Genomic DNA, 25393 nt, shown 5'->3' on the forward strand with positions numbered 1-25393 from the left:
CGCGCGCGGCCCTAAGACAACAACGCCCATCTCGGGTTGGATTCCGGCGCCACCGTTCATGGTCTCGCTTTCACAGACCCACCTCCGCCCCCATATTGCCCGAATAAGCTTCCAGCATTCGTTGTCCTGCCATTTGGCAACGATCTCACGCAAGATTATGGCTGAATACGTGCGGGGGGCGCCTGAAGTGGCAGTCATTCGAATTTGTAATCCTCCGCTGAATACACTCAGGTAATTCTGGGCAAAGACTGGAGAACTTGAATTGACCCTTCAAAATCTATGCCGCTTGGTCCCATATCTGTTTAGTGGGAAGTGATTAAACGTGCCCATGAAGAGTTCTCGAGAAAGTGAAAGCTTGCACATCCTTTTGTGTTAATTTGATGGGTAATAAAGTATCATCCAGCTGTGATTTTGGATGGATTTGCAATGTTTACCCCAATGAACCAATAGTGGTATGATTGTTGATATGTGCCATTGAATTTGCTGGTGTTTACTTGACAGAAGTATGCAGAGGAATATTGTCCAGGTGTCTAGTACACTTGCATATTTAGATTCAATTAGATTTACTCCATGAAAAATGCATAGGGGACCAAGTTTACCTGCTTGTCTATTAGTTTTTTTGTTAAAAGATAAAAGATAGAGGTTTCTTCAAGTCAAGCTTGGCTCCTGGTGATTACATTGACACAGCAGTGTAGTTTACTTGGCAACAATGCAAAAACGCTTTGCTTCTTCTAGCCTATAGCCCTGGTATTTCTTTTTGGACTAACATCCAGTTTGATCTAGTGGTTAAGGTGCTGGGCTAGAAATCAGGAGACTGAGTTCTAGTCCCACTTTAGGCATGAAAGCCGGCTGGGTGACCTTGGGCAGTCCCTCTCTCTCAGCCCAACTCACCTCACAGGGTTGTTGTTGTGGGGAGAATAGGAGGAGGAAGGAGTGTTAGGTAAGTTCGCCACCTTGAGTTATTTATAAAAAATAAGGCGGGGCAATAAATAAATAAATAAATACTAACCATTCATTAGAGCTGTGCTGCACATGGATTTCAGGGGGAAAAGATACTTCAAAGTGTATTGGGACACAAACATAACACCCGTCAATAAGTTCTTAAACCAACATTGTGTTTTCTCTGAATTGCGGTGGAGGTATGATGGAATGTCTAATACACCCCAGGAACACGGAGGAGAGAGCAAAACTATTAGAGGAGGGAGTTGTACGAGGAGAGCTATGTTAGTCTACAGTGTAAAAAATTAGGGGTTTGGTAGCACCTTTTCCAAATAACACAGCTTATTAAGAGGCATAAATTTTCATGAGCAGTTGTATGGCATATCTTAAAGTTACTGTTTTGGAAAAATGAGACTTTTACCACTACCACTGAACAACATATTGTTGAACTTACAAACATCAAAAGATTTCAGGCAATTTTAGAAGGTCTTAATAAACACAATGGATTTTTACTACCAAACTCCTTTGGATTGTTACTGAAAAGATTCTTAGTCTAGGGGAAGAGGAAAATAAATAAGAAAAAGATTAACTCTGCCTTAGTTATGCTATAACTAAGTAGAAAAGTAGATCTGGAGAATTGTTTGACAGGCTTTCAAGATTCTTTTACATTACCTGATTTTACAATAGATGTCTTTTCAGAAATTCAAGTGGCTCTTGTTTCCTGAGTTTCTCAGCTTCCCAGGGCTTGAAGGAGGTCAGCCTGCTAAATATCTTTTTCCCTTTGAATTTGAAGCCCCTCCCAGCCTTACTAACCAGGCTCAATACATAGCAACAAGCTAAATGGAAACTTAGGTATTGCCACCTGCTGATATAGAAGCCAATCTGATCATAAGCATCTAGAAGAAGCCACAACAATGTCACATGCATCATGGCTTCATTATGCAAATGACACAACTGATACAAATCATTTAAAAAAAACTATAAAAAATACAAATCATAAAATTTGGCATGATATCAGTTGTTGATGCCCATGAGTCTCCTGGAATTTAGTGCAGGAACAATTCAGCTGCAGTATAAGTTCATTCCTTAGTTTCATTAGCATTCAGGTTTGGTCATACTTCCTGAGCTGCTAAGAGTTGTGCTTCAGCCATGTCCAAGATCAGAAGTTTCTTAGTGCTGGTATACAAGAAGGACAAGCTTGGTGCTTATAAACAAGTAGAACTGGAATTAGAGGTTGGGTGCAACTTTTCCCTCTTCCATATACCCACAAAGCTCTGACCTTCTACAACCCATTACCTCCAGATGTGTTGGGACTATATATCAGAACTTCTATGCTTGGTGGGAATTCTGAGAATTGTAGTCTCAGTCCCAATCCACTTCAAAGGCACCCAGTTGGAGAAGGTTATATCACTCTGTAGTCTAGAACTGCCAGTTGAAGCATTGCATTCAGTGTGATAGTAAAGGTAAAGGTTTCCCTTGATGTAAAGTCCAGTCGTGTCCGACTCTAGGGGGCGGTGCGCATCTCCGTTTCTAAGCCGTAGAGCCGGCGTTTGTCCATAGACACTTCCATGGTCATGTGGCCGGCATGACGACACGGAACGCCGTTACCTTCCCGCCGAAGCGGTACCTATTGATCTACTCACATTTGCATGTTTTCGAACTGCTAGGTGAGCAGGAGCTGGGACTAGCAATGGGAGCTCACCCCGCCACGCGGTTTCGAACCGCCAACCTTCCGATCGGCAGCTCAGCGGTTTAACCCACAGCGCCACTGCGTCCCGCCATTCAGTGTGATAAGAGTACAAAATAACCATTATTTATTTATGTATTTATTACATTTTTATAGCCACCCATCTCATGAATGTGACTGGGTGGCATACAATAAAGCAAAACATTACAATTAAAACAAGTCTTAAATCACCATTAAAAACAATTAAGCATAAATATAAATAAGACCATGAGAAAAAGTGTTGAAGTCTCACACCCAGTACAGACATCTCACGGGCTCCCTATTTCCATAATAGCAAAACTGGTGTTTAATTAACTTAGAGTTGGGCAATATAGAAATTCATTGTTGCACAGTAAGTTTGAAAGTTTAAATAGGGCAGTTTTTAATGTACAACATTAAAAACAGTATATATTATGGTCCACCTACTTAAGATTCTTCTTCAACACATTATGAGGATATAGCCAACGTGAGCCAGATTAGATGCCAAGATAAAATAATACTTTATTTCAACTAAACTAATTATTAATCAGCTAATCATACAAAGGAAATTCATCCCAATCCAAACTCTAACTAGACTAGGACAGCAATTATTCCATGGATTTTACCTGTTAATATATAAAATATGTGCTGATTTCCAACAATCCCTACTTACCAGCTATAGCTCTTTTGCTTTTTTTACCCTGTACCTTTTCAATTGCCTTTTATCGGGGAATTGTTTCTTAAAATGCTATTAGAACTAGAGGGTAGTGCTGTTATTCTTTTGTGTTGAGTCACTTCCCAAAGTTTTATAGAATAAACATGGTTAGGTAATTTTGTCAGTACCACACATAGATTATACATACAGATAAGGCACCCTATGCACAACCTCAGAAGTAAGAGCCCCACTGAACTTAGGAACCTGTCACCAAAATGCAGACTGTACAGTTTGAACTACAAAGACGATTTTTAAGAAAGCTATTGTTTCATTCATACGTTCTTACATAATAACACCTTGTAGGACATATATGATTATATAACACTGTACATCTTTATTCTAAGAAAATTCTATACTGTGCGTGGTTTTAAATCTGGAAAGTGATATGGACACAACTGTCCTCCAGTAGATATGCAAGAATGAATTTCCATGGTGCCCTGTTCCAACTGATTTGAACACCAACTGTTGATATTCTACTGGTTAAGTAGCAAAATGGCATGTTAATGATTATGCCGGGGGAAAAGTCTATCATGGAAAGAATTCTGGTTAATACATAAACCTAATGACTTGGTTTTTTCAGGACTTTGGATTCTATTCAGCTGACTCAGAGCAGTAATCCCATTATGAAATTCTCAGTTACTGTTACGGTTTATTATTAAATGAACTGTTTTTTTCTTCTTCAACCTGAACAAGACATTTTAGTATGAAGCCCAGCGTTTGCATTTTGTTTATGTGTCATATGTAGATGCCCTATTGTATGCCAGACATTCGAGTCACAATGAAGACCAGTCATAGTGAATTCAACTAATTCAAATATTTGTGAATTCTTGAAGTATAAACTAACATAATCAATTAAATACTTTACAGGTTGTGAACAATTTCAGTTAAGGGCTTCACTTTGTATTGAGTGCAGGAACATATTTATATGATATAATACTCTGAGCAAAGTATGACACCAATCATGCATAAGTTAGTTAGCTATTAGTCTAGTGTCAGATGACATACGTGGCATATTAAAGCTTCTCAAAGTTTCCTAGCTAATAACTGATATCCCAATCACATTTACAGCGATTGGCCTTTTGGTTTCTCTTTTTAAAATTATCAAATAATTAAATGAAGTTTTTATCAAAGTCATTGTGGACAGGGTGAAAACTGAATTCCAGTTTTGCTCTCCATGGCCAAGAGGCTGAGAAAAGGCATGAATAATAAATTAGCTAATAATAAATTATAGTTTGGAGATCCTCTGTACCACAGTTTAATCCATGGTCTGGTTTGTGCACTTGCACTGAACCACCAACAGAAACATGCTCTAGTAACATCTTTTTTCTTCTATGTTCCCATGTCTTCATCTTGTCCCTAGCCTATGTATCAAGCAGGATTAAATTATCCTTAATTGTACCTGTATTAAAATGGTATTTTCCCCCTTATTCCAAGACCATCCAAGGGCAGTTTTGAGGTTTTGTTAGATTTTGTCATGCATTAACTTCAAGGAAGTCAGGTGACTTCAGTGAATTAAAATACAGGCAATAAAGACATGGTTGGGATCAGCAATGCAGACAGCTAATGTCATGCTGGTGCAGTTTTCTGCCAGCTCAAATGGCATAAACTAAGCAGTGAAAAAGGCCTTGCAACATGTGATGAACAGTACAGATATCTTTTCATGCATCAAATACCTGGATTATCAGATTACCTTCAATTTCCATTAATCCTGGAAATGAGAGAACAATTCTTTCTTTTCCTTCTCTTAATGTATTAAAAAATTCTTGCTAGTGTTTTAGCTACCTCTAGTGGCGATTTTAATTTCAATCTTCATGTGTTAACAGTGTGTCAGATTTATGAATTGTGTTAAAAATGTAATTTTTAGCAAAAGACGAAGGGGAGCCTAAGCCACACAGGAGAAAGACCATGTCAAAATGCATGAATAGGTTTGAAGCAGTAGCAGGGATTTATTTATTTATTTATTTATATTTCAAATTTATCGCCACCCATCTCACTCGAGCATGACCCTGGGCAGTTTTAAATATCAATATAAATATAAAATCCAAGATGGGGATGTTAAAATGTTCATAATTAGATCCATGTAATCCACGCGGGCGTCTTCAAGGCACTAACCACCCTCAGGATTGATTATCCCTCCTCCTGCCCCAAGCGAGGCAGCAGTGCTGGGACAGTGGGGGGGCCTACCTCACCTCTGGGGGAAGCGTGTTCCATAGGGTGGGAGCCACAGCAGAGAATCGATAGTCTCTCATGGACGGGGTCCGTAACATGCCCTCTCTGCCTGATGGGGTAAATAATTATGAAATAATTAAGAATATATTGCAGCAGATGTTGACCTTGACAATTGAAGTAAATAGAAAATGACAGGTATATAAATATTAATTCTAACCATTGGAAATAAATATTTGAGTAATCATATAAATGTGGAATATGAAGATTTGTTATTCAAATGGATGGCTTTTAGGATATTAGTTTCATTGCCTATGTAATTATTAAAGTTACAGTTGTCATAAAACTTAGTCTTTCAAAAATCATGTCTGCTAAATATTCCAGAAATGGCAATAGAGCTTGTATCTCATACTAACAAACAGGAAGAGAGTCTTCTCTTTGACATGATGGTTCTGTATTTATCAGCTATATTGGTTTTTTAACATGAAGAAGCCAACAAAAGACCAGGAGTTTTAATAATAGGCAATGTTCAAACAACATGGTAAATTAAAGCCAAGCAAACTATATTATGGCTATCAGTATGAGAGGCCACTGATAGAGTTGCTGTACATGAAGTGGGAGTTCATGAGCCCAAAACTTAAACTAGACTTACTAAACCTGCATTTCAAAAGTCTGGATGACCACTAAATGGAAGCAAGGAATTGTTGTTTACTTTATCCCTTTGCTGCCATCTAGTTATCCAGATTTGTTTCAACCTAGATATATTAAGCCATTTTAAACATGTCAAACTACTACATTACTTCTGAATGAATCTGCCTTATGTACATTGATTAACCCTTCAAGTGGATTATTTGTGCTGAAATAGAAGCAATACACTCTCCAAGAGTAGTCCATTATCTTGTATCTCAACTTATTTGAACTATTATTTGGGAACTCTTTCTTTTATACTGATACTCAGGCAGGTGTGTTTTTTTTACTGACACTTTAAATGACTGATTTATTTTAGTGCTGTGGTATTACGGACTTTAAAACAAGAAATGAATTGTGCAAATATTGACCCCACTGTGAAAGCTGTTGTGATTTGTGGGGCCAATGGGAAATTCAGTGCAGGTAAGAACTTTTGATTCAGTTTGGTTTTTTATTATGGTCATTGACCAACACTCAAGGTCATACACATCAGAGACAATACAAACAATAATATAGGATTCAAATTTAAAAAAAGGTAACATAATTGTTTATAAGCTTATGAACCTTAATTCTATTTGACATCCACCAGGCCTGACAAGCAGCCAGACAGAATTTTGCAATTTGTCATGTCTGCAAGCAAATAGGTTAGGGTAAATCATCCAAGTAACTATAGATTCTGAAAATTACACAATACGACAAAGTATTGCAGAAGTTATTAAAAAGAACAACATAGGAAGACGGGCACCAGTGTTTCTATTACATTCACTCCACTACCATTATGTATTTCTTCTAAAACTGCTGAGGGAAGGATTTTGAAATGTTCCAAGGTAAATTCTGCTAAAAAATATTACAGCATTAAAGATTTCAGTCTTTTTCCCTTCTGAGTTGTTAAGAACTGGAGTGTGGTTCACTCCACCCATAATTTCTGGCATTTAACTGCCCCATATCTGCAGCTCTACCATGATGTAATGGCTTACAGTCCCCCCTTGCTCTCTTCATTATTTATTCTTTTAGAATTCATGTCTGTGTTCACTTATTTTTTTAAATTCTTGTTAAACATTATTTTGCAACTCTATATGGTTATCTTGGATTTTCCTTGTTCAGTAGCTATATTCATAAATTTATTGGGCAGAAATGCTGACAAACTGGGCAAGATCCCAAAAGCAAGAATTACATAGATTTCAGTAAGGTATTTTAATTTCAATCTGTGGTAAATACAAAAGCTTGGAAACTGTCAGAAGAATTTCTTAGCCCCATTTATAATGAGTAACTTAAGGCAGAGTCTCTTTCAGTGGCTTGAAATGCTTATTCTCAGGTGTCTTCTCACCTTGGCCGAGCTGTTGTTAACAAGATAAGGTATCAACTAACTCACCCTTTATTTCCTGATTTTTTAATGTAAACTTTTGCTTCCGTTCTCAGCCTTCCCACACTCTTTCTCACAGCCCCACTTTTCCTCACCGCAAAAAATAACAACATATATTGTACAGTACTGAGGTTTTGATTATTATATCCCAGTTTTCCTATTTATCAGTTTCAATTCCACCCTCCCTGTCCCTCTTGCTGTACAGAATCTAACTTATTGTGGAAACATTGCAAAATCTACTTCCCTCTCCTCTAGGACTATTTCTGCCTGATATTTTCCCATAAGCTTCTCTTTTTCACTTTTTCTTAGATTGAGAGATACCCAGATAGGGCATAGAAAGAGAGGTAGACAAACCATTCAGGAGAAGTGCAAGCAAATCCTGCCATGAGACTTACCCCATCTGTGCTACATTGCCCCATTTGTAGATTTCTGTATAATTCAACTAGAATATTATGAGCTGAAATTTTCAGACATCTGTAGTACAGTTGTGACAGCTGTTGTGTTACATATGGTTCATCTATCCTCAGAGTTTCCAGGAAGCAATTTTATACACAGAATAGACTGTAGAATCGAATTAGCATCCCTCAGCCAACAGGAGGCTTCCTTCAGGAGAATGTGGAGGGAGGTGATTTTCAGCAGTTTTCTCTCAATGAACCCCAGTCTATTCTAGAGCTTTCTACTTTCTCCTCAAACCTTCATAACAGATTAGGGGGAGCATGAAATATATGTAAGAAGGGGGAAAATGTTGAAAAATATTCCCTTTTGCATTCCATTGACTTTCATAAGCAGAGAGTCTAATACTAACCAGAATATTTAATCATGATTACTTTCCCTATTTGAAATATGTAAATCTTCAGTACATTTTAGTTATATGCTAATTAGCACAAGGTTTTAATGGGGTAATTTGAAGCAATCATGGATTCTCAGTTTTGTTCAATTTCTTTAGGTGCTGATATCAGAGGATTTTCCGTTACTAATCAAAAAGATACACCAAGTATGGAATCTGTAGTTTCTTTTGTAGAGAAGTCTGAAAAACCAGTTGTGGCTGCTATTGAAGACATAGCTTTAGGAGGAGGCCTGGAGTTAGCACTGGGCTGTCATTATAGGATTGCAAACATGAAGGTAAGATGTCATTAAAGAAACAAAATATTAAAAGTTTCAGAGGTGTTGGAAATTCTAAACATGTTCTCTCATGCATTGTATATTTAAACCAGTGGTATTATTTCCAACCTATGCACCAGCTAGAGCCTCCTGGCATCTTTATACCACCACCACCCCCAACCAGGTACTTATGAATTATAAAATGCTCTATTAAAAATTTAAAGATATCAATCCCAGAAAGGAAATATATGAAGAAACAAAAAATCATGGGCACCTGGAGGCAGGGGAATGATGACATCTGCATCATATTTCCTGTCACAAGCACATTATAGTGGTATTTAAACAATTGTGCCATTGTGTGCATGATCTGTGGTTTGCTGGGGACACCACTGCAATAAGATTAATAATTCCAATTGAGTCAAAAAGACCTTATAAAATGAATAGTATGTAAACAAGGCAATGGATACCTATAATAAAATAAATATAGGTACAGTCATGTCTGTTGTGTTCTGTTCAGGCCGAAAGCTACACTGCGCCTCTGGGAGGTTCCTTTCCGAGACAGTGACAAATCTGTTCAGAAGAATGCAGGCGAAGATCTTGCCTGTGGTGGACAGCAGTGAGATACTCCTGTAGTTTCCACAGTCCGATTTGCTTCCCTTGTTTTTATAGAGAGCCATGATGAGGGCTCTCTATAAAGAGGGACGCGGTGGCGCTGCGGGTTAAACCGCTGAGCCGTCGATCGGAAGGTCGGCGGTTCGAAACCGCGCGGCGGGGTGAGCTCCCGTTGCTCGTCCCAGCTTCTGCACACCAAGCAGTTCGAAAACATGCAAATGTGAGTAGATTAATTGGTACCGCTTCGGCGGGAAGGTAACGGCATTCCGTGAGTCATGCTGGCCACATGACCCGGAAGTGTCTATGACAACGCCGGCTCCAAGGCTTAGAAACGGAGATGAGCACCGCCCCCTAGAGTCGGATTCGACTGGACTTTACGTCAAGGGAAACCTTTACCTTTTTATGATGAGGGCATCACAGAAGTATAATTTACAGTATTGTCAGAATGTATTGTTTACTTTCTATAGTTTTTCCCTCTTCCTCCTATTGACTTCAATTATGTTAACCAAGTATCTTTAAAGTTTAATAGAGATGTGTTTTGATTAGAAATGGGGTGTGAAATGTCTTATAATATTTGAAGCGTTTAATAAAATAATATATTAGAATATATTAGTCATATGATGTTTTAGATGTGTTGGTTTTCCTCCATATTTTATTCTTTATATTGGATACAGAAGAGAGAGAGAGAGGGAGGGAGGGAGGGAAGAAGGCTGTTTTTCAGTTCCCAAAGAGTTTGCAAATAATTAAGGATAGGATAAAATCAATCAATAATTATTACTTTATCTTGCAATTTGCTAGCTAGTACAGAACTGCATTTCCTATGAAGTGGTCTGGTATGTGAAAATGTTATAATCCCGATGTATTTTACTTGGTATCATGCTAAGTCATAAACAGTGGTTCAAATTTCATTACATTATAGTTTAGTTTAATGAGGGAACCCACTGATTAGATAAGTGAGATTGTGTTACTGATTCAGGAATCAAAGCTGGCAGGATGATAGACCAACATTATTTTAAATTTAGAAAAGGGAGAGTGAATCCAGAATCATGAAATACAGCTTTTCCCCAGATTAATTGACCTTTTTCTACATTATACATACATATACACATAAAGGCTTATATAGAGCACTTTTAAAAGAAAAGTTAGAGAGGATAATCATGCTGTATGTCCTGGACATAACTCTTTGCAAATATTTTGTCTGCACTCCAGGCTCAAGTTGGCTTGCCAGAGGTCACAATAGGTTTACTTCCTGGAGGTGGTGGGACTCAACGGCTTCCGAGGCTGATTGGAGTACCAGCTGCACTTGATATCATCATCACAGGTAAATGCTTTCATCTGTGAATACACATATATTGCATGCAAATAGTATATGGCATATTGCATATGTTGCAGCTTTTATGTACTACTGAATATGCTTTCCAGAAATATATGATAGCATGACTACAGTAAAAACATGCTCTCCACTTTCTGGGATTGTTAGATTCAGCCTCTGAAATGTTAGCTAACAAATCTTAGGTAGCAGCTAGAAAAGATCTACTATATTAGCACCATTTTAGATGGACTTTTGCTCTAAAATGTATACCTGCATATGAGTTTGTTGACAGAGGAATTTCAGCTTACTTTTATGAATGCCAGTTTTGTTTATAGTCCAATTCATCATTCAGAGAAGACTGAAAAATATAATTTTGGGAGTTCTGTTATTCCAAATTGGGTTTGGTTTTCAGCTTTATTTCAAATGAGGCTCTGCTTCCTCCTAAGAATCAAATACATGGTTTCTGAATGTTTCTAGATTTAGTACTGCTCCTGTCACAGCATTGCTGTATTCTACCTCATTGCTGGACTTATTATGTAGCCAACATTCACAAAAGCAGGGTGAAGCAGTGAATTTCTTGGAAGTTATTTTAAAAAACTTTGGTACTGCTTTTGGCTTTCTATTGATTATGTATAGCCTTTTATAGAAGGTAAGGATATTAATTAAGTTTGTATTTTTTTAAATACCCATGACAGCTTGTTTGTGCCATTCTGCTCAATATCACCAGTTTTGTGATCTGAAGTTCAACCTGATGTTAAGTAGGTATAAACAGTCAAAGAGCTGCTTAGTTAATCCCTGAGTGACCTTGAAAATTGAGAACCCAGGCCAGAGCCAATTATTTTATTGGGCCCTACTGGCCTTTTCTGTCACCTGTTAGTTATAACCCCATCCTGTACGTACCAACTCTAGTGGTTCAGCACAGCAGCTCAATAGTGAGCTGACAAGCATCATGGTTCTCTATCTAGCTGCTGTGCTAGAAGGTACCTGTAGAATCCCTGGGCCTCTTGTGCCTTACAGTTTAGAATACTGCCTTGCTGACCCGCTTGTGCTTATGTTGTTAGTGGCTTCCCCGTTCCCTGATATTTTTAGCATGCTGTTCTAACACATGATTGTGGAACCAAAGATTTACCAGTTTTGTCTAGAGTGATCAAAGTAATCTACCAGTAACACACCTTGAAACTCCCAAGGAGCAGATAGAATTTAAGTGAACCCTGAATGAAAAAAGTCATATTTGTTTACATCAGGTAAACATGTGCCAGCTACTGAAGCACTGAAACTGGGGATCTTAGATGAAGTTGTTGAAGAAAATACTATTGAAGCAGCTATAAAGTTAGCACAAAGAGTATCAGGTAAGAACATATAACTGTACCGGGCAAAATGTAATACAACAAATTCCCAAAGGAAAATGACAACCAATGGAAAGATTATTTAGCTGATTTTATCATTGGTTGGCACAAGGTCCTTTTAACTAAAATTCATAGTGTACTGCAGCAGGAGTTGGGGTTCAAGCAGGGAAAACGATAAATAAATAGCCAGATAATATTATAATTGAAAATGGGATTTATTACTGAACTATAAATGGAAAACATATATTCAGCATTTTAAAAAGTGACAATGTCCAGTAGCTTTCTGATAAATTGGTGCTTTGTAATTCACTACATCTGTCATGGCAGCCACTTTGTGAATAGGCAAGTCACACCTGGCAATAATTTTACGAGAGCGTCCACAAATACATTCTTATAATACTGGTTTCTCAAAGTTGGAGATGACTGTTTTAACTTATTTGTTTACCACCTGCATAATTTGCAAATCTGTTTCCAGAAATTTCTACTTGCATAATTCCTAGTTGACAATCAGACATCTAATGAGCAGTGATATAAAGACATAAAAACTAGTGAGACCGCAGGGGCACAGAACATTGTATTCTTGATGCAGTTCAGTCATGGAAATTTTACTTCTCTCAACAAAATTGCTCAATATGATTTAGCATACACTCAGCAGCATCAGGAGTTCAGCAAACTCAAGTCTGTCTTTACTCTTAAGTAATAGTAGTATCCCAGTTGGGATATATATGCAGGTGGCCATGAATTTTAAAACCAGTCAAAATTATAACTAAATGTAGAGGGTAAGGAAGATGACCTTGGCAGAGGTTTACAGGATCTATTGCCTAAGCAAAAGGGGCTGAAGCATTTTTTAAGTCTGGAATGAGATAACATTAAGCAGTGGCTCAGGCAGATGCCTCCCTAATTCACTGAACTATGAAAAAGGGGAGGAGGTAGAGCAAAATCAGACTTGCAAGATTCTGTTATTATAGCCAATCTCTATAAAAGTAGTTTTAGTGTTCCTCTGAGTTGATTCCCTGGTCTTGTCTACCTAGTGGGGCTGACACTGAATGACTTAATTGTACCATTGATTTAATGAAATAATTATTTTGTAAAACAGAAGCAATCTAATGGACACTTTGCAGAAATTGAGACACTTTAACAACTAAAGGAATTTACTTTTGAATAAACAAGCACTGTTTGGTTAGTAAGTTTTTCTTAAGTATCAAGAAAATGAGCTAGATCTAGAAACTAGATTTTCCCACATTTGTCTACCCATAAAATTGCCATTTTTTTCATTGTTTCTCTGAAAAGGACAGTGATTGGTGATATATATACTTAATATACTCAGACTTCCACATTGAGTCAGTTAGCTTGTAAAAGCACTGAAACTATAATCCTACCCATGTTTACTGGGTTTTAAGTCAGTAGGCCTTGCTTCTCAAAAGTACATACTGGGTTGCCCTGGGATTCACTTCTGATCTGTGAAGATAGAGATTTCTCAAATACAACTTGTATTTCAGGAAATTTTATTTTAATTTCAATTAGATCTACTGTGAACAAACAAAAAATGTTTAACATGAGTAGACAATGTTTTGCATCGATAGTTTTTCTCAGCACACTATGCAGTTTGTCCACATGATGGCACCAAACTTTGAAAAATAATATTGCTTTCTGCACTCATTCTCTGTGTGCATGGAAGCAATGATGGCAGCTCATCTAAGTTCCATGAAGGCAGCTACTGTGCCAGTACTAAATGAAATCTGGGCAATGGCTGGCTTTGATTTAATACTGTAGCTATTCTAGGCTTCTTGATAGAAGAGAGGGACATACCAAAAAAATAATCCTGTCAGTTTATGAATTCTATTCATAAACCAAACCAGGAATGGTCTTACCTCTCTTAGTAATCTTTACAGATATCTTCATGCCAATATATTTTCATTCTACAAAGGCTATTTGCAGATGATTAGCAATCCTCTCCAAACCTGCCAACCACAAAATGGTGAGTACAAGGAACAGAGTGCACTGCCTCAGCAGAAGCAAGTCCACTCATCTGTATTCCTTATGAAAAAGTAATAAAATACTGCAAATTGCTTACCCACATACCATCCATATCCTTATTTCATCTTGTGTGCTTTTGTCTGATTGCATACAAAAAACTAAAATGAGCTCCAGATTTCTAGGAGGAGCAGATGAAAATGTTTCAAGCCACCTTTTCCTTTGGAAGACAGGAAGCCCAGGGACAGGGCCATAGGGTGAGACAACAGTTCCTGTTATTGGGGAAAAACGGTTTCAAATGCGCTGCAGACGGATCAAAAATAAATCACCTCAGCCATTAAACACATCTGATATTGCAGGATCATGACAAGCTGGCACACGGTCTTTATACAGAAATATTCCATATCCAAATTTTCAGAAAAGCACATTTTGCTGGCATTAGTTTGCCATTCTTTACCAATGGTGCTTTGGGAGTGAGGAGATAGGGAAATGTGGTTCATCTACCTAGTTGCCACAGTCTGCAAAATGGTTACCTGCCATCTATATGGCTGATAAAAGCAGGCATAGATTGTAACTTACATACGATAAGGTCTGTGATCCTCAAATCATATAAGAAGCTTTTTTTCTGAACATCTCGTTTGAAGTCAAAGTCTCAAATTTAAAAGTAGGAAAACTCCAGGAAAAATATTTAACACCTTTCCAGACACCCACATGTTTCAAGGACTCTTGTTCTATAGAACACAAATTACAGTAATATTTTTTCCAAACTGATATAGGATTATAACTTATTAAATTATTTTAATACTTAATAGCTATGGCCTAGATTTCATGATCATTGAAAAACATTATGAAATAGAGTTTTGTTTATGCTGCTTCCCTCTTTATACAAAAGTTGGTCTCTGCTGAAGTAATGTTTTAAAGTTCTCGGCAAACATGAAAGTTACAATTTTTTAAAATTTAAATTGCTATATAATCTGAAGTACTCTGACTATGGAACAATCCATTAAATCATTTTTATAATTAAAAATGCTCAGCAACTCTCAGGATTCTTTGAAGAGCAACTTGTTTCATAGCTCTAATTCTGGGTAGAATATTTGATAAACTGAAGCTAAAGAAATAGTGGTTTAGGGAGGCCAGGGGGATGACTAGATTAATATACAGATTGAACTCTTTACATTAATGCTGATCTAGGACTAAATTGCTTAGCAGGAATTGTTTGCAATTCCAAATAAACGCAAATAGCATTAGACCAGGATTTCTCAACCAGGGTTTTGTAGAACCTAGGGTTCCCTAAGAGGTCACTAGGGGTTCCCTGGGAGATCATGATTTATTTAAAAAATTATTTCAAATTTGGGCAACTTCACATTAAAGAGGTAAGCTTCATTATTTATGTTTAGTTTAAGAACACTGTGAATGCATATATGCAGACCTATACATGAAACAAATACAATAATTTTGTAACTTGTGGCCTATATTTGAGCCAGAATGTGCAGGGGTTCCCTGAGGCCTGAAAAATATTTCAAGGGTTTGTCCAGGGTCAAAAAGTTGAGAAAGAGTGCATTAGACTGTATGCTGCAATCCTTATTCACTTACTTGGAAGTAAAATTCATTGAATACCAGTGGACTCTCCTATAGAAAGACAGATGATAGGGTGGGTAGGTAGGTAGATGAATATGGTATATATAAAGAATGTATTTTATAGAGCGAGAGAGAATAAAAATCCATTATTACAGTACTGTGCATGCATACTTTACATTGCAATAAGTACTATTGTATTCAGTGGTATTAAACATATGTAAGAACGAGCAACAAAGCATTTATATTGCCAGTGCTTTCCTTATAGAAAGAAAAAGAAACTGATAAGCTAAGCTAGCCTGTTTTATAATATGATTTCTTTGCCCTTTGTAGATCAGCCATTGGGACTTCGCAGACTCTGTCTGAAACAGACTCCCAAACTACCTAATATGGAAGCCATTCTACATGAGGCATTTTTGAAGATGAAGAAACAGGCCAGAGGATGCCTCTCACCCGAAATGTGCTTTCAAGCTGTAGAAGCTTCTGTGTACTTGCCCTTTGCAGAAGGAATTCACAAAGAAAAGGAACTTTTTCTCTTTCTTTTGACTTCAGGCCAGGCTAAGGCATTGCAATATGCTTTCTTTGCCCAAAGAGTTGCAGAAAAATGGTTGTTGCCTAATGGGGCATCCTGGAAGACCGCATCCCCTCAACCCATCCGGAAAGCAGCTGTGATAGGTAAGATTGTGGGGAGCTTTGAATTATGTAGATCAGTTCAACTGTTCTTATGTTGGGGAAAGAAAACATTTTCTGCAGAAAACATGCTTCCAGCCCCAAAACTGCATACAGTAGTTGCTATAAGGTGCCTAGTTTGCACCCCAAGCATCACTAGATAAAAGACAAAACTAGATTGTTAGTTCCTGTTACAGTCAGTTTCCTTTCCCAGAGTTCTATCTCAGAACGTAATAGCCTCAGACATAACACAGGTTAGACAAAAGACCATGGTTGTGTTTGCATTATTAAATAATTATAATTAACTAAGGATGGATCAAGCTAATCTAGTTTTCTGGGATCACAAACTGAACAATACATTAAACACACAGACTGGGTACACACAACATACTGGACTAAATGTGGTTGATTAGTGTGGTGTCCAGTATATCATGCAAACCCAGAATAGGGTTTTAAACAAGTCAATCTTTTCTTTTAAAACTCCCAGTGAAAAGGGAAAAAAGGCAGTCAGTGACATACTAAGCCCCTTCGGCATTTTATTGTTTTTAAATAAAAATAGCTGTTGATGAAGAAGGAACTTTTTAGGTGACATGTAGCAATGAAAGATTTTGTAATTTCTCTTATGCATTTTTGTCGGTGCAACAGTAGAGATCATTCTGCTTTCCCTTTTGCCACCCTGGGTAGATTCTCTCTAGGGGGAGTTAGCGAAGAGACTCTCAAAAATTGTTTTTTCTTTTAATTCACATAGTTAATCATTAATCTCAAAATGTTGTGTTGACACTTGCCTTTTAAGAAGTTTTCATTTTCATTGTAATGATCCACTGCTTCCATTTCTCCTTGCCTATCCCCAGGAAGATAATGCACTCATTAATTTTTTATAAAGGCATTAAAATTAAAAAAAAAAACCTCTTTGATGTACTGTACAGTTTCTTCAAAAGCTCTTTGTTGCTCTGCATATTGATTGGTATATACTCAGTGGGAAACTCTTCCCTAAATAGCCCAGTCCTTGGCAGTGCCCTCTTTGATTTTAAGAGAGTGACAGTCATGTTTTACTTTCACTGTTCGCCCCACTCCCTCCACCCCACAGTCCGACTGCTATATTCAAGATGTGCTTTGCTGCTGCGTGTGCACGCTGAGCTCTCTGAAGCTCACCTAAGCACAAGGCAGCCTTGAGGGACCAGTCTTCATCTGTCTCTTTCCCTCTGCCACTTTGCAGCCTTAATTATGCTTCTCTGCATGATTTATATCCCTTTAGCTAAAAAAAAATGGCAAATTAAATCTGCTTGCAACCGTGAACCCTTTAAGTTGCTATGAACTCACTTACTGAAGAACTGGCATCCGTGTGAAGCAGCATGGAGTCTAAAACTCAGCACAAGGGGGATATGGTTATTTTGCTCCACATATGCACACATAACGTATATGAGCCTAATTTTCCTTACCATGTAGAAGGAAGAGTCTTCTTTCTGAATTTCCTGAAAAGTGACAAGTGATGTATATGCAGAAATGCTATCTTAAAGAAGCACAGATTCAGGTTGAAACTTTTCCAGGTTACTCTTTGGAATGAAGCAGAGCTATATATCCAGCAGAGGGTCTTATATCAAACTAAGGGCACTTCAGTACAAAATGCATGCCTCGCATGGTGGTGTAGTCTTTAGAGTGCCTTGGCTCCTCTGACTTTGAGCACTGAGATAATTTAACAAAACAGAGCATGGTTGGGAGAAGCACTTGTTGACTGCTGTTTTTTTGCATTGTTGATTGGCCAGCTAGAAGTGCACCAATTGTCTCTTGTTCATTATGTTCTAAGGTCTGCTGCAGCAAGAATGACTATGAATTGGCTTAAAACTGTTTCTGAGGAGTAAGGGACTTAATACTAATTCTAGTGACCATGTTGTAGAAGTAGCTGTCAGCTGCCCAGAGTTCTGTTTTGAGATGGGTGGCCATACAGTCTTTTAGATTAAATAAATAAATGAAGTATTAGTGTCTAACCCCATCTGTTCTTTAAGTTTGGAAGCCTATTGACATATTATTGGTAGAAGATGTATATTAAGAACTTAGAAAAATGTTAGTACTTTGACTGAACAATTATGGCTTGAATATATTTTGTGTGTGAAAGGTCCCCTGTGCAAGCACCAAGTCATGTCTGACCCTTTGTGGGGACGCCACTTTCGTGACATTTTCTTGGCAGACTATAGAGCGGGATGGTTTGCCATTGCCTTCCCCAGTCATCACCTTCCCCAGCAAGCTGAGTACTCATTTTACTGACCTCGAAAGGATGGAAGGCTAAGTCAACCTGAGCCAGCTACCCAAGAATCCAGCTTCTGCTGGGATCGAACTCGGGTCGTGGGGAGAGTTTTGGTTGCAATACTGCCGCCTACCACTCTGCACCACACGAGGCTGTCTGAATATATTTTAGGCCTCCTGAAATGCCCACAATAAGGTTTCTGTAATTACTCAAGGGTATGGGTCATTGTGCGTTGATACAAGCCTGATATGTTGCTTCAAGCTAGTAGAATCAGAAAAGCTTCTGGGGCACTGGGGAAATACATTTTGCTAGACTGATTGCTACATGAGAATTTCTGGTGCTTGGCTACCCAACAAATTGATTTGGTCTTCTTTTGTTGTAGTAAGCAAGCATGCAATAACCCAGCACTATCTAATGAAGCTATGTATGTTGTGTGTACTAGATACAAATTTAAGTTGCCAGTGCTTAATCTAACCATGTCACCACCTTGATTGACCAGACTGCTGCTGGACAGAGTCCTGCTGGTTGCGACTTTCCATTCATCTCAAATCCTGGCTTTCCTTCTCCAGGTTTGGCCAAAGTCCTTGAATATTGGATCTTCCCATCTCCTTGGAGGTTGGCAGATAGGTCTTTTTACTTCTCTTGGATACCATTCAGCAATTGCTGTTGTCCAACAGCCACCTGACATGAGCGTGACATGTCCTGCCCAGCATAGCTTCCGTTTTCGATATTCAGCGATGACATCATTTATTCTCCTTTGTGTTCTAATCTGGCTGCTTGGGATGTGGTCTCGGAGAGAAACTTTCAGCATGGATCTTTCCATAGCCCTTACTACTCTTGAAAATTCTTCCTCTTCTGTCTTTGTTAGCACCATGTTTCACTTCCATATAATACCACCAATAAGACAGTTGAATTAAGATTAGCACGCAGTTTTCTGTCAATCTTCTCATCCTGTAAGACTTCCCTAATGGAGTTGTATCTAGCCCATCCAGCTTTCTTTCTTCTGACCAGTTCTTCTCTTTGATCGTTGTTCATTTTGATTAGCCGTCCCAGGCAGACATAGTGGTCAACCTCTTCGATAAGTTCATTCTGAAGCCTCATTTGGAATTTTGGAAGGTTCCCTGTCTGCATATATTTTGTTTTAGTGTGATTCATCTTTAGACCCACCTTTCTGCTTTCGGTGTCAAGTTGTCAAAAGCATTTTTTGCAGCTTTTGAGCATCCTTTGCGATCAGTACAACATCATCCACAAATCTGAGATGGTTTATCTTCTCTCTGTTTATTTCAATTCCATCTTCCCATTTCATTTTGCGCATGATATTTTCCAAACAAGCATTGAAAAGTTTAGGTTTGATCGTATTGCCTTGTTTTACATGTTTCTCCACTGGTATTCATATTTCGGTTTCAAAGAGAGTAATATTTGTGAAGCAGTTGGCATTTGCTTCTTTGAGCAGCGCGATGTAGTCGGAGTTGATTCCTTGTTCACTGATCGTTTGCGTTAATTGACTTCAACACTGTCAAATGCTTTTTCATAGTCCACAATTGCGATTGCAAGTGGAAATTTATTTTCTCTTGACCATTCAATGAGCTGAGTAAGAGTGAATATATGATCAGTAGTATTGTACTTGCTTCTAAAGCCAGCCTGCTCTTGTGGCTGTTGCTCATCTAAAGTTCTTGTAAGACAATTTGTAATCACTTTCAGGAATAGCTTATAGACAGTTGATAATAAGCAAATCGGCCTGTAATTTTTGAGATCTTTGCGATCTCCCTTCTTGTACAGTAGTACTGTTGTGGACTCCTTCCAGCAGTCAGGAATTTTTTGCATCTCTATGTACCTGGTAAGGCGCTGTGCCAGTGCTTTCCATAGTTTGTGACCTCCAGCCGTCAGTATTTCTGTTGTTGTACCATTTTTTCCTGGAGCTTTCCTCAGTGTCATCTGATGGATGGCATGCCGAACTTCACTTATTAGAACGGGCAGTACATGCTCAGACATGGCGGTCAATGGTGGCATTGGAATGTCCAAACGGGATGCAAACAAATTTGCAGATTTGTGTGGAGTCTTGCTTTCCTGTCTTTTCTTTTCCGTTTTTATCTTTTAATGCTGCTATTGTTGTTTTACACAGTGCTTTTTTCCGTTTGTACTTTCTGATGCTGCTTCGTTTATTTGCTGCCTCAAGAAGTTTCTGCTCTCGGAATTTCTCCAGATCTTTCAGTTTCCTCCGTATTAATTTGCAGAGGAGAGAGTATTTGACATTATTCTGAGCAGTTCTAGCCAACTGTCTTCTCTTTTGAAGAAGCATTTTGGTCTCTTCTGAAATTCTTCCTTTTGTCTCTTTTGGCTTCGTCGTTCTTGCTTCTTTAGCACATTGCATCAGCTTCTCAATGAAGTTGTTATAGTCTTCATTTTGATTTTCTACCATGTTTCATTTCATCTTTAACCATGTACTAATATTAATATTCAGTATTGCTTACAGTTTGTTTAAATGCTGGAACTGGGCTCTTTGATTTGAACTTCTGTATTATGAATACTTTCCTCAGCACACAGGTAGGTGGGAAATTGTTTCAAGAAAAAAAATACTTTTCTGTCCCCACTAAAGGTGAAATTAGATTTAATGTGGAGTATCCATAAAAAGATTTATGTGCATTGTGTGTGTGTGTGTTTTAAAATGTAACAGTTACCATGGAAATCAATGATTCAGGCTGGGATTAAGCTCTGGGGAAACAGGATCAACTTTTTTTCCATTTATATTTTCTCAATTAAAATTCCTCCTCCAGCTACTAAGGGGCCTTTGAGTTTTTGGAAGAAAGTCATTCTTCTAAAAGGTCACATGGGATTTGAAAAAATGATTTAAAAAAACTTCTAACCAGTAATAAATGAATGGGTTCAAACTTTACACTAAGCCATGTTGCATTCAAACCATGGTTCATTGAATGACCCATAAGGGCTGGGTTCATACAATATTCTAAGCAAAATTCCAACAGGCACAATCTGTTGTAACCAAATTACAGCAATAGATTGAAATGACTGTTAACTATATTTACACTTCATATTAATTCATTATATGGTTCCTTTAGCATGTTCTGCAAACCCAGCTATTCTGGATTATAATTTGTGGTATATGCTTGGTGATGCTTTTCTCAGCCTGAGGACCTTCGAGATACACAGAATTCAATTCCCAGAATTCTCTGCAATGCCAGTGCTGGCTGGGAATTTTGGGTGTTGCTGTCTACACATCTGGAGCTTGGGAAAGACCAGTTTTATGTCCTGGTGTGAAATAAATCATTGTGACTTATTCAGCAAACAGCAAAGTCATGGCTAGGAAATGAAGTACCCAACATGGAGCACCAGTGTGCTCATCCAAACTTACTGCTCTTGGTGCCTGCCAGTCTTCTTGCCCCCTTGATTTTTTACATTAAAAAAACCACTTTTAATGTAATGAGAACATACTGTTTCCTAATATGAATTTCTGAGAATTCCTCTGGGCCCTAAATAAACTTTCTTAGAAAATAAAAATAATGAGAGGCTGCAGTGCAATGCATTATTTAGAAGTCTGCTACTTACTGTGAAAGTGGACAAAGATAAACAGAGTTAATGGAAGATATCTTTACACATGCTTTGTAACCGATCATATTCCAATAACATTCATTTTGAGAAGGAGCAAACCACCCCAAACAGCCATTTTGCTAGTATGCTCACATATTCTCAAAATTCCAATTGCACTGCCACCCCAAAATGTTCGGAGATCTTAGAACAATCTGGCTTTTCTTACATTTCTCAGTACTTACTCTGCTTTATTATCAAATATAATGAGTTTAAAGTTTGCCTGTTATGTCACATTAATAAATGTTGAGCAGAACATTTCTAACAATTCCTTCTTTTTTCTCTCTCTTTCATCCAAAAGGTTTGGGGACAATGGGCCGAGGCATCGTGGTATCTCTGGTGAAGGCTAAAATTCCAGTTGTGGCTCTGGAGCGGGATAAGAAGCATCTTGAGCTAGCAAGGAAAGCAGTCAAAGCTCTTTTAGAACGTGAAGTTTTAAGAATGCAACAGAATGGCAAAACACTGGATGTCCATAAATCTAAGCTGCTTCACTTCACTCTGGATTTTGGTGCACTAAAGGATGTGGATCTAGTTATTGAGGCTGTATTTGAGGATATGGTTCTGAAAAAAGAAATCTTCTGTAAGTTGTCAGAAGTCTGCAAGCCAGAAGCCTTTCTGGGCACTAACACTTCTTGCCTGGATATAGATGAGATTGCTTCTATTACTAACCTTCCCCAGCAAGTCATTGGCGCTCATTTCTTTTCACCAGCACATGTAATGAAGTTAGTAGAGATCATTCATGGGCAGAAAACATCTCCCACTGCTATTGCTACAATTATGAACCTGAGCAAAGTTATGGGCAAATGTGGTGTTGTAGTAGGGAATTGTTTTGGCTTTGTTGGGAACCGGATGCTCAGTTCTTATACTGAACAAACGTATTTCCTCTTAGAAGAAGGCAGTACTCCAGAAGAGATAGACAAAATTCTGGAGGAATTTGGTTTCAAAATGGGTCCTTTCAAAGTATCTGATCTTGCTGGGCTTGATGTGGGCTGGAAATCTAGAATAGGGCAGGGCCTGACAGGAGCCAACCTACCTCTTGGTACACCTCCCCGCCAGCGAGATGGTAGACGATATAGTCCTCTTCCTGATATCCTATGTGAGAAAGGGAGATATGGTCAGAAAACTGGAAAGGGCTGGTACCTATATGATAAACCTGGGGGAAAGATAGCAAAGTCTGATTCCTGGCTTCATTATTTTCTTCCAAATTACAGAAATGCTCACAACATTACAGCTCGCACCATTACCCAAGATGAGATCTTGGAACGTTGTCTGTATTCACTTGTCAATGAGGGTTTCCAAATATTATCTGAAGGAATAGCATCTTGCCCAGAAGCCATTGATACCATCTATATCAATGGTTATGGATGGCCCAGACATAGGGGTGGTCCCATGTTCTATGCTTCTGAGATTGGGCTGCCTAAGATTCTAACAAAACTGCAAAAATATGCTGAGGCTAATCCTGACATACCTAAACTGCAACCCAGTGCCTTTTTGCAAAAACTTGTCTCCCTTGGCAGCCCTCCATTGAAGAACTGGTCATCGCTTATGAAATTTCAAGAAAGCAAGTTATAGTTAATGCTTCCTGAAAATCTTCTTCCAATCTCTCAGAAATTTTCCCTAAGTGGGAGGCTTTTCTTTATCTACCTTATTCCAAAGAAGCTTTGGAGTGCATGTAAAAGTTTTCAGGGGTCATTTTTAAGCTCACCTTAATGTTAGAGTTGGGATACTACTATTGGCCTTGTTTTCCATCATTGTGAAGCCTCCCTGGTTGCCCATGCATCTCAGGGAAGACTCAATGGGAAAAATGCCCTTCTGACTTTCCTTAATATTTAATGGAAGCATGAATGATTGTGTGGATGATTGGGAGAAAAGATACTCACACCCATGCCTTGGCCGCTCTTCAGTAGATGCCAGTATATCACCCATGATAAGTTCAATGAAATTCTTTTTTTTTCTTTGAAATAAATTTGCAAAGCAAATTCTATTTCATCCAATGAAATGAGAGCTGGTAGGAAAATAAAACACAGGATAATTTTTCTGCACCACATGTTACAATGTGGTATGAATAGCCTGTTTCCTGTTCAGACCTTTTAACTGGTTGACTTCAGATTGAAGCCTGAAATACAGCATGCTATAGAACAATATCACTGTCTTTTCTGATTTCAATACAGTGAGCCCACACCTGCTATCTCCAAATGATAAATTGTTGCTCACATAGTGCCTTTTATCATGCCGCTTGTTTGAAAGCACATGCTAGTATTAAGCTGCCCAGTCTTTGAATGTACCTGGCCAAGCCACCTACAGGAAGAGAGAAAGAAAAGCATGCATACTATTCTGGAAGTAAATACATTCTTGGGCTGAGTATGTTCTTTGCCTTTGCTCCATCTCGGTCCCCCAAGCCACTGTTTTTGACCTATTGGACCTCTGGATTCTATAAAAAAAGTTAAACAGCTCTTAAGTCTGATCATTGTTAAATCTTTGTACTTCTGCACTATTAAATGAGATAGTAAAGCAGGCTTCTCAGACTTGACACCCTCCAATATGCTGTAGTGGGTAAGGTGTTGGACTGAGAAGATCCATGCGCATGTCAATCCTCAGCTAGGAATCTGCTGTGTTACTCTGAACCAGCTGCTCTTTTTTAGCCCAACCTTGTAGGATAGTTGTGGGAAGAATTGGAGGAGAGAGTTCTTATATACACTGCCTTGATTCCTGGAGGAAGTTGGGATTTTCTGACACGTCTGAAAGATATCAGGTTGGGGAAAGCTGTACTAAAATTCTAGTAGATTTGTTTCTCCTTTCCTTTGTGAAGTTGTATGATTTTCAAGCTGATCAACTTGTTAATTCTTTTTTGGTCATGGAAATACATTGTGCCTTCCCCAAGTTGATGCCCTACATATATGTTAACTCTGTAACTCTGACTTCTGAATACATCTGAAGAGTGTTAGCTTGGAGAAGGCTGCTATATACCAACAAGTATACTATTGGTTCTAGGATATGCAATGATACTTAAAGGAAGACATACATTGCATATCCTAGAACATACTGGTTCTAGGATTTGCGGTGATACTTAAAGGAAGACAAATGATAAAATAATAATCCGACACTGAAGAAAACGAGAGTACTTATTGTTTAATTAATAGTGATGAGGCCCCAACCCTTCCCCACTCTGCGTTATAGCAAACACTTAATGGTTGTTTTTCCTACCCCAGTAGGAAATGCAAGCTGAGTGGGGTAAGGATGCTAGGGAATCCATCAATTACTACCCTGAAACTACCCCAAACTGCATTAAATTGTGTAGGGGTGGCAACACTGCTGGCCTAGTTGCTGAAGCTAAACTGTGAAACCAGTACAATTTACACTGACATATTTTTCTGCTCACCCAACGAT

General features: G+C 38.3%; 1 protein-coding gene across 1 annotated transcript; it reads left to right on the forward strand.

Annotated features, from left to right (window-relative positions):
- On the forward strand, window positions 1–25029 carry EHHADH (enoyl-CoA hydratase and 3-hydroxyacyl CoA dehydrogenase). The gene is made up of 7 exons (XM_063306864.1): window positions 1–231; window positions 6532–6635; window positions 8522–8697; window positions 10498–10609; window positions 11845–11949; window positions 15829–16170; window positions 22308–25029. Exons 1-7 carry the CDS (start codon window positions 59–61, stop codon window positions 23576–23578), a joined length of 2283 nt encoding a protein of 760 aa, XP_063162934.1. The 5' UTR covers window positions 1–58; the 3' UTR covers window positions 23579–25029.
- The last annotated feature ends 364 nt before the right edge of the window (window positions 25030–25393 follow it).

The sequence above is a fragment of the Candoia aspera genome, chromosome 6 (assembly GCF_035149785.1).
Source record: "Candoia aspera isolate rCanAsp1 chromosome 6, rCanAsp1.hap2, whole genome shotgun sequence".
In the NCBI taxonomy this organism is placed as follows: Eukaryota; Metazoa; Chordata; class Lepidosauria; order Squamata; family Boidae; genus Candoia; species Candoia aspera.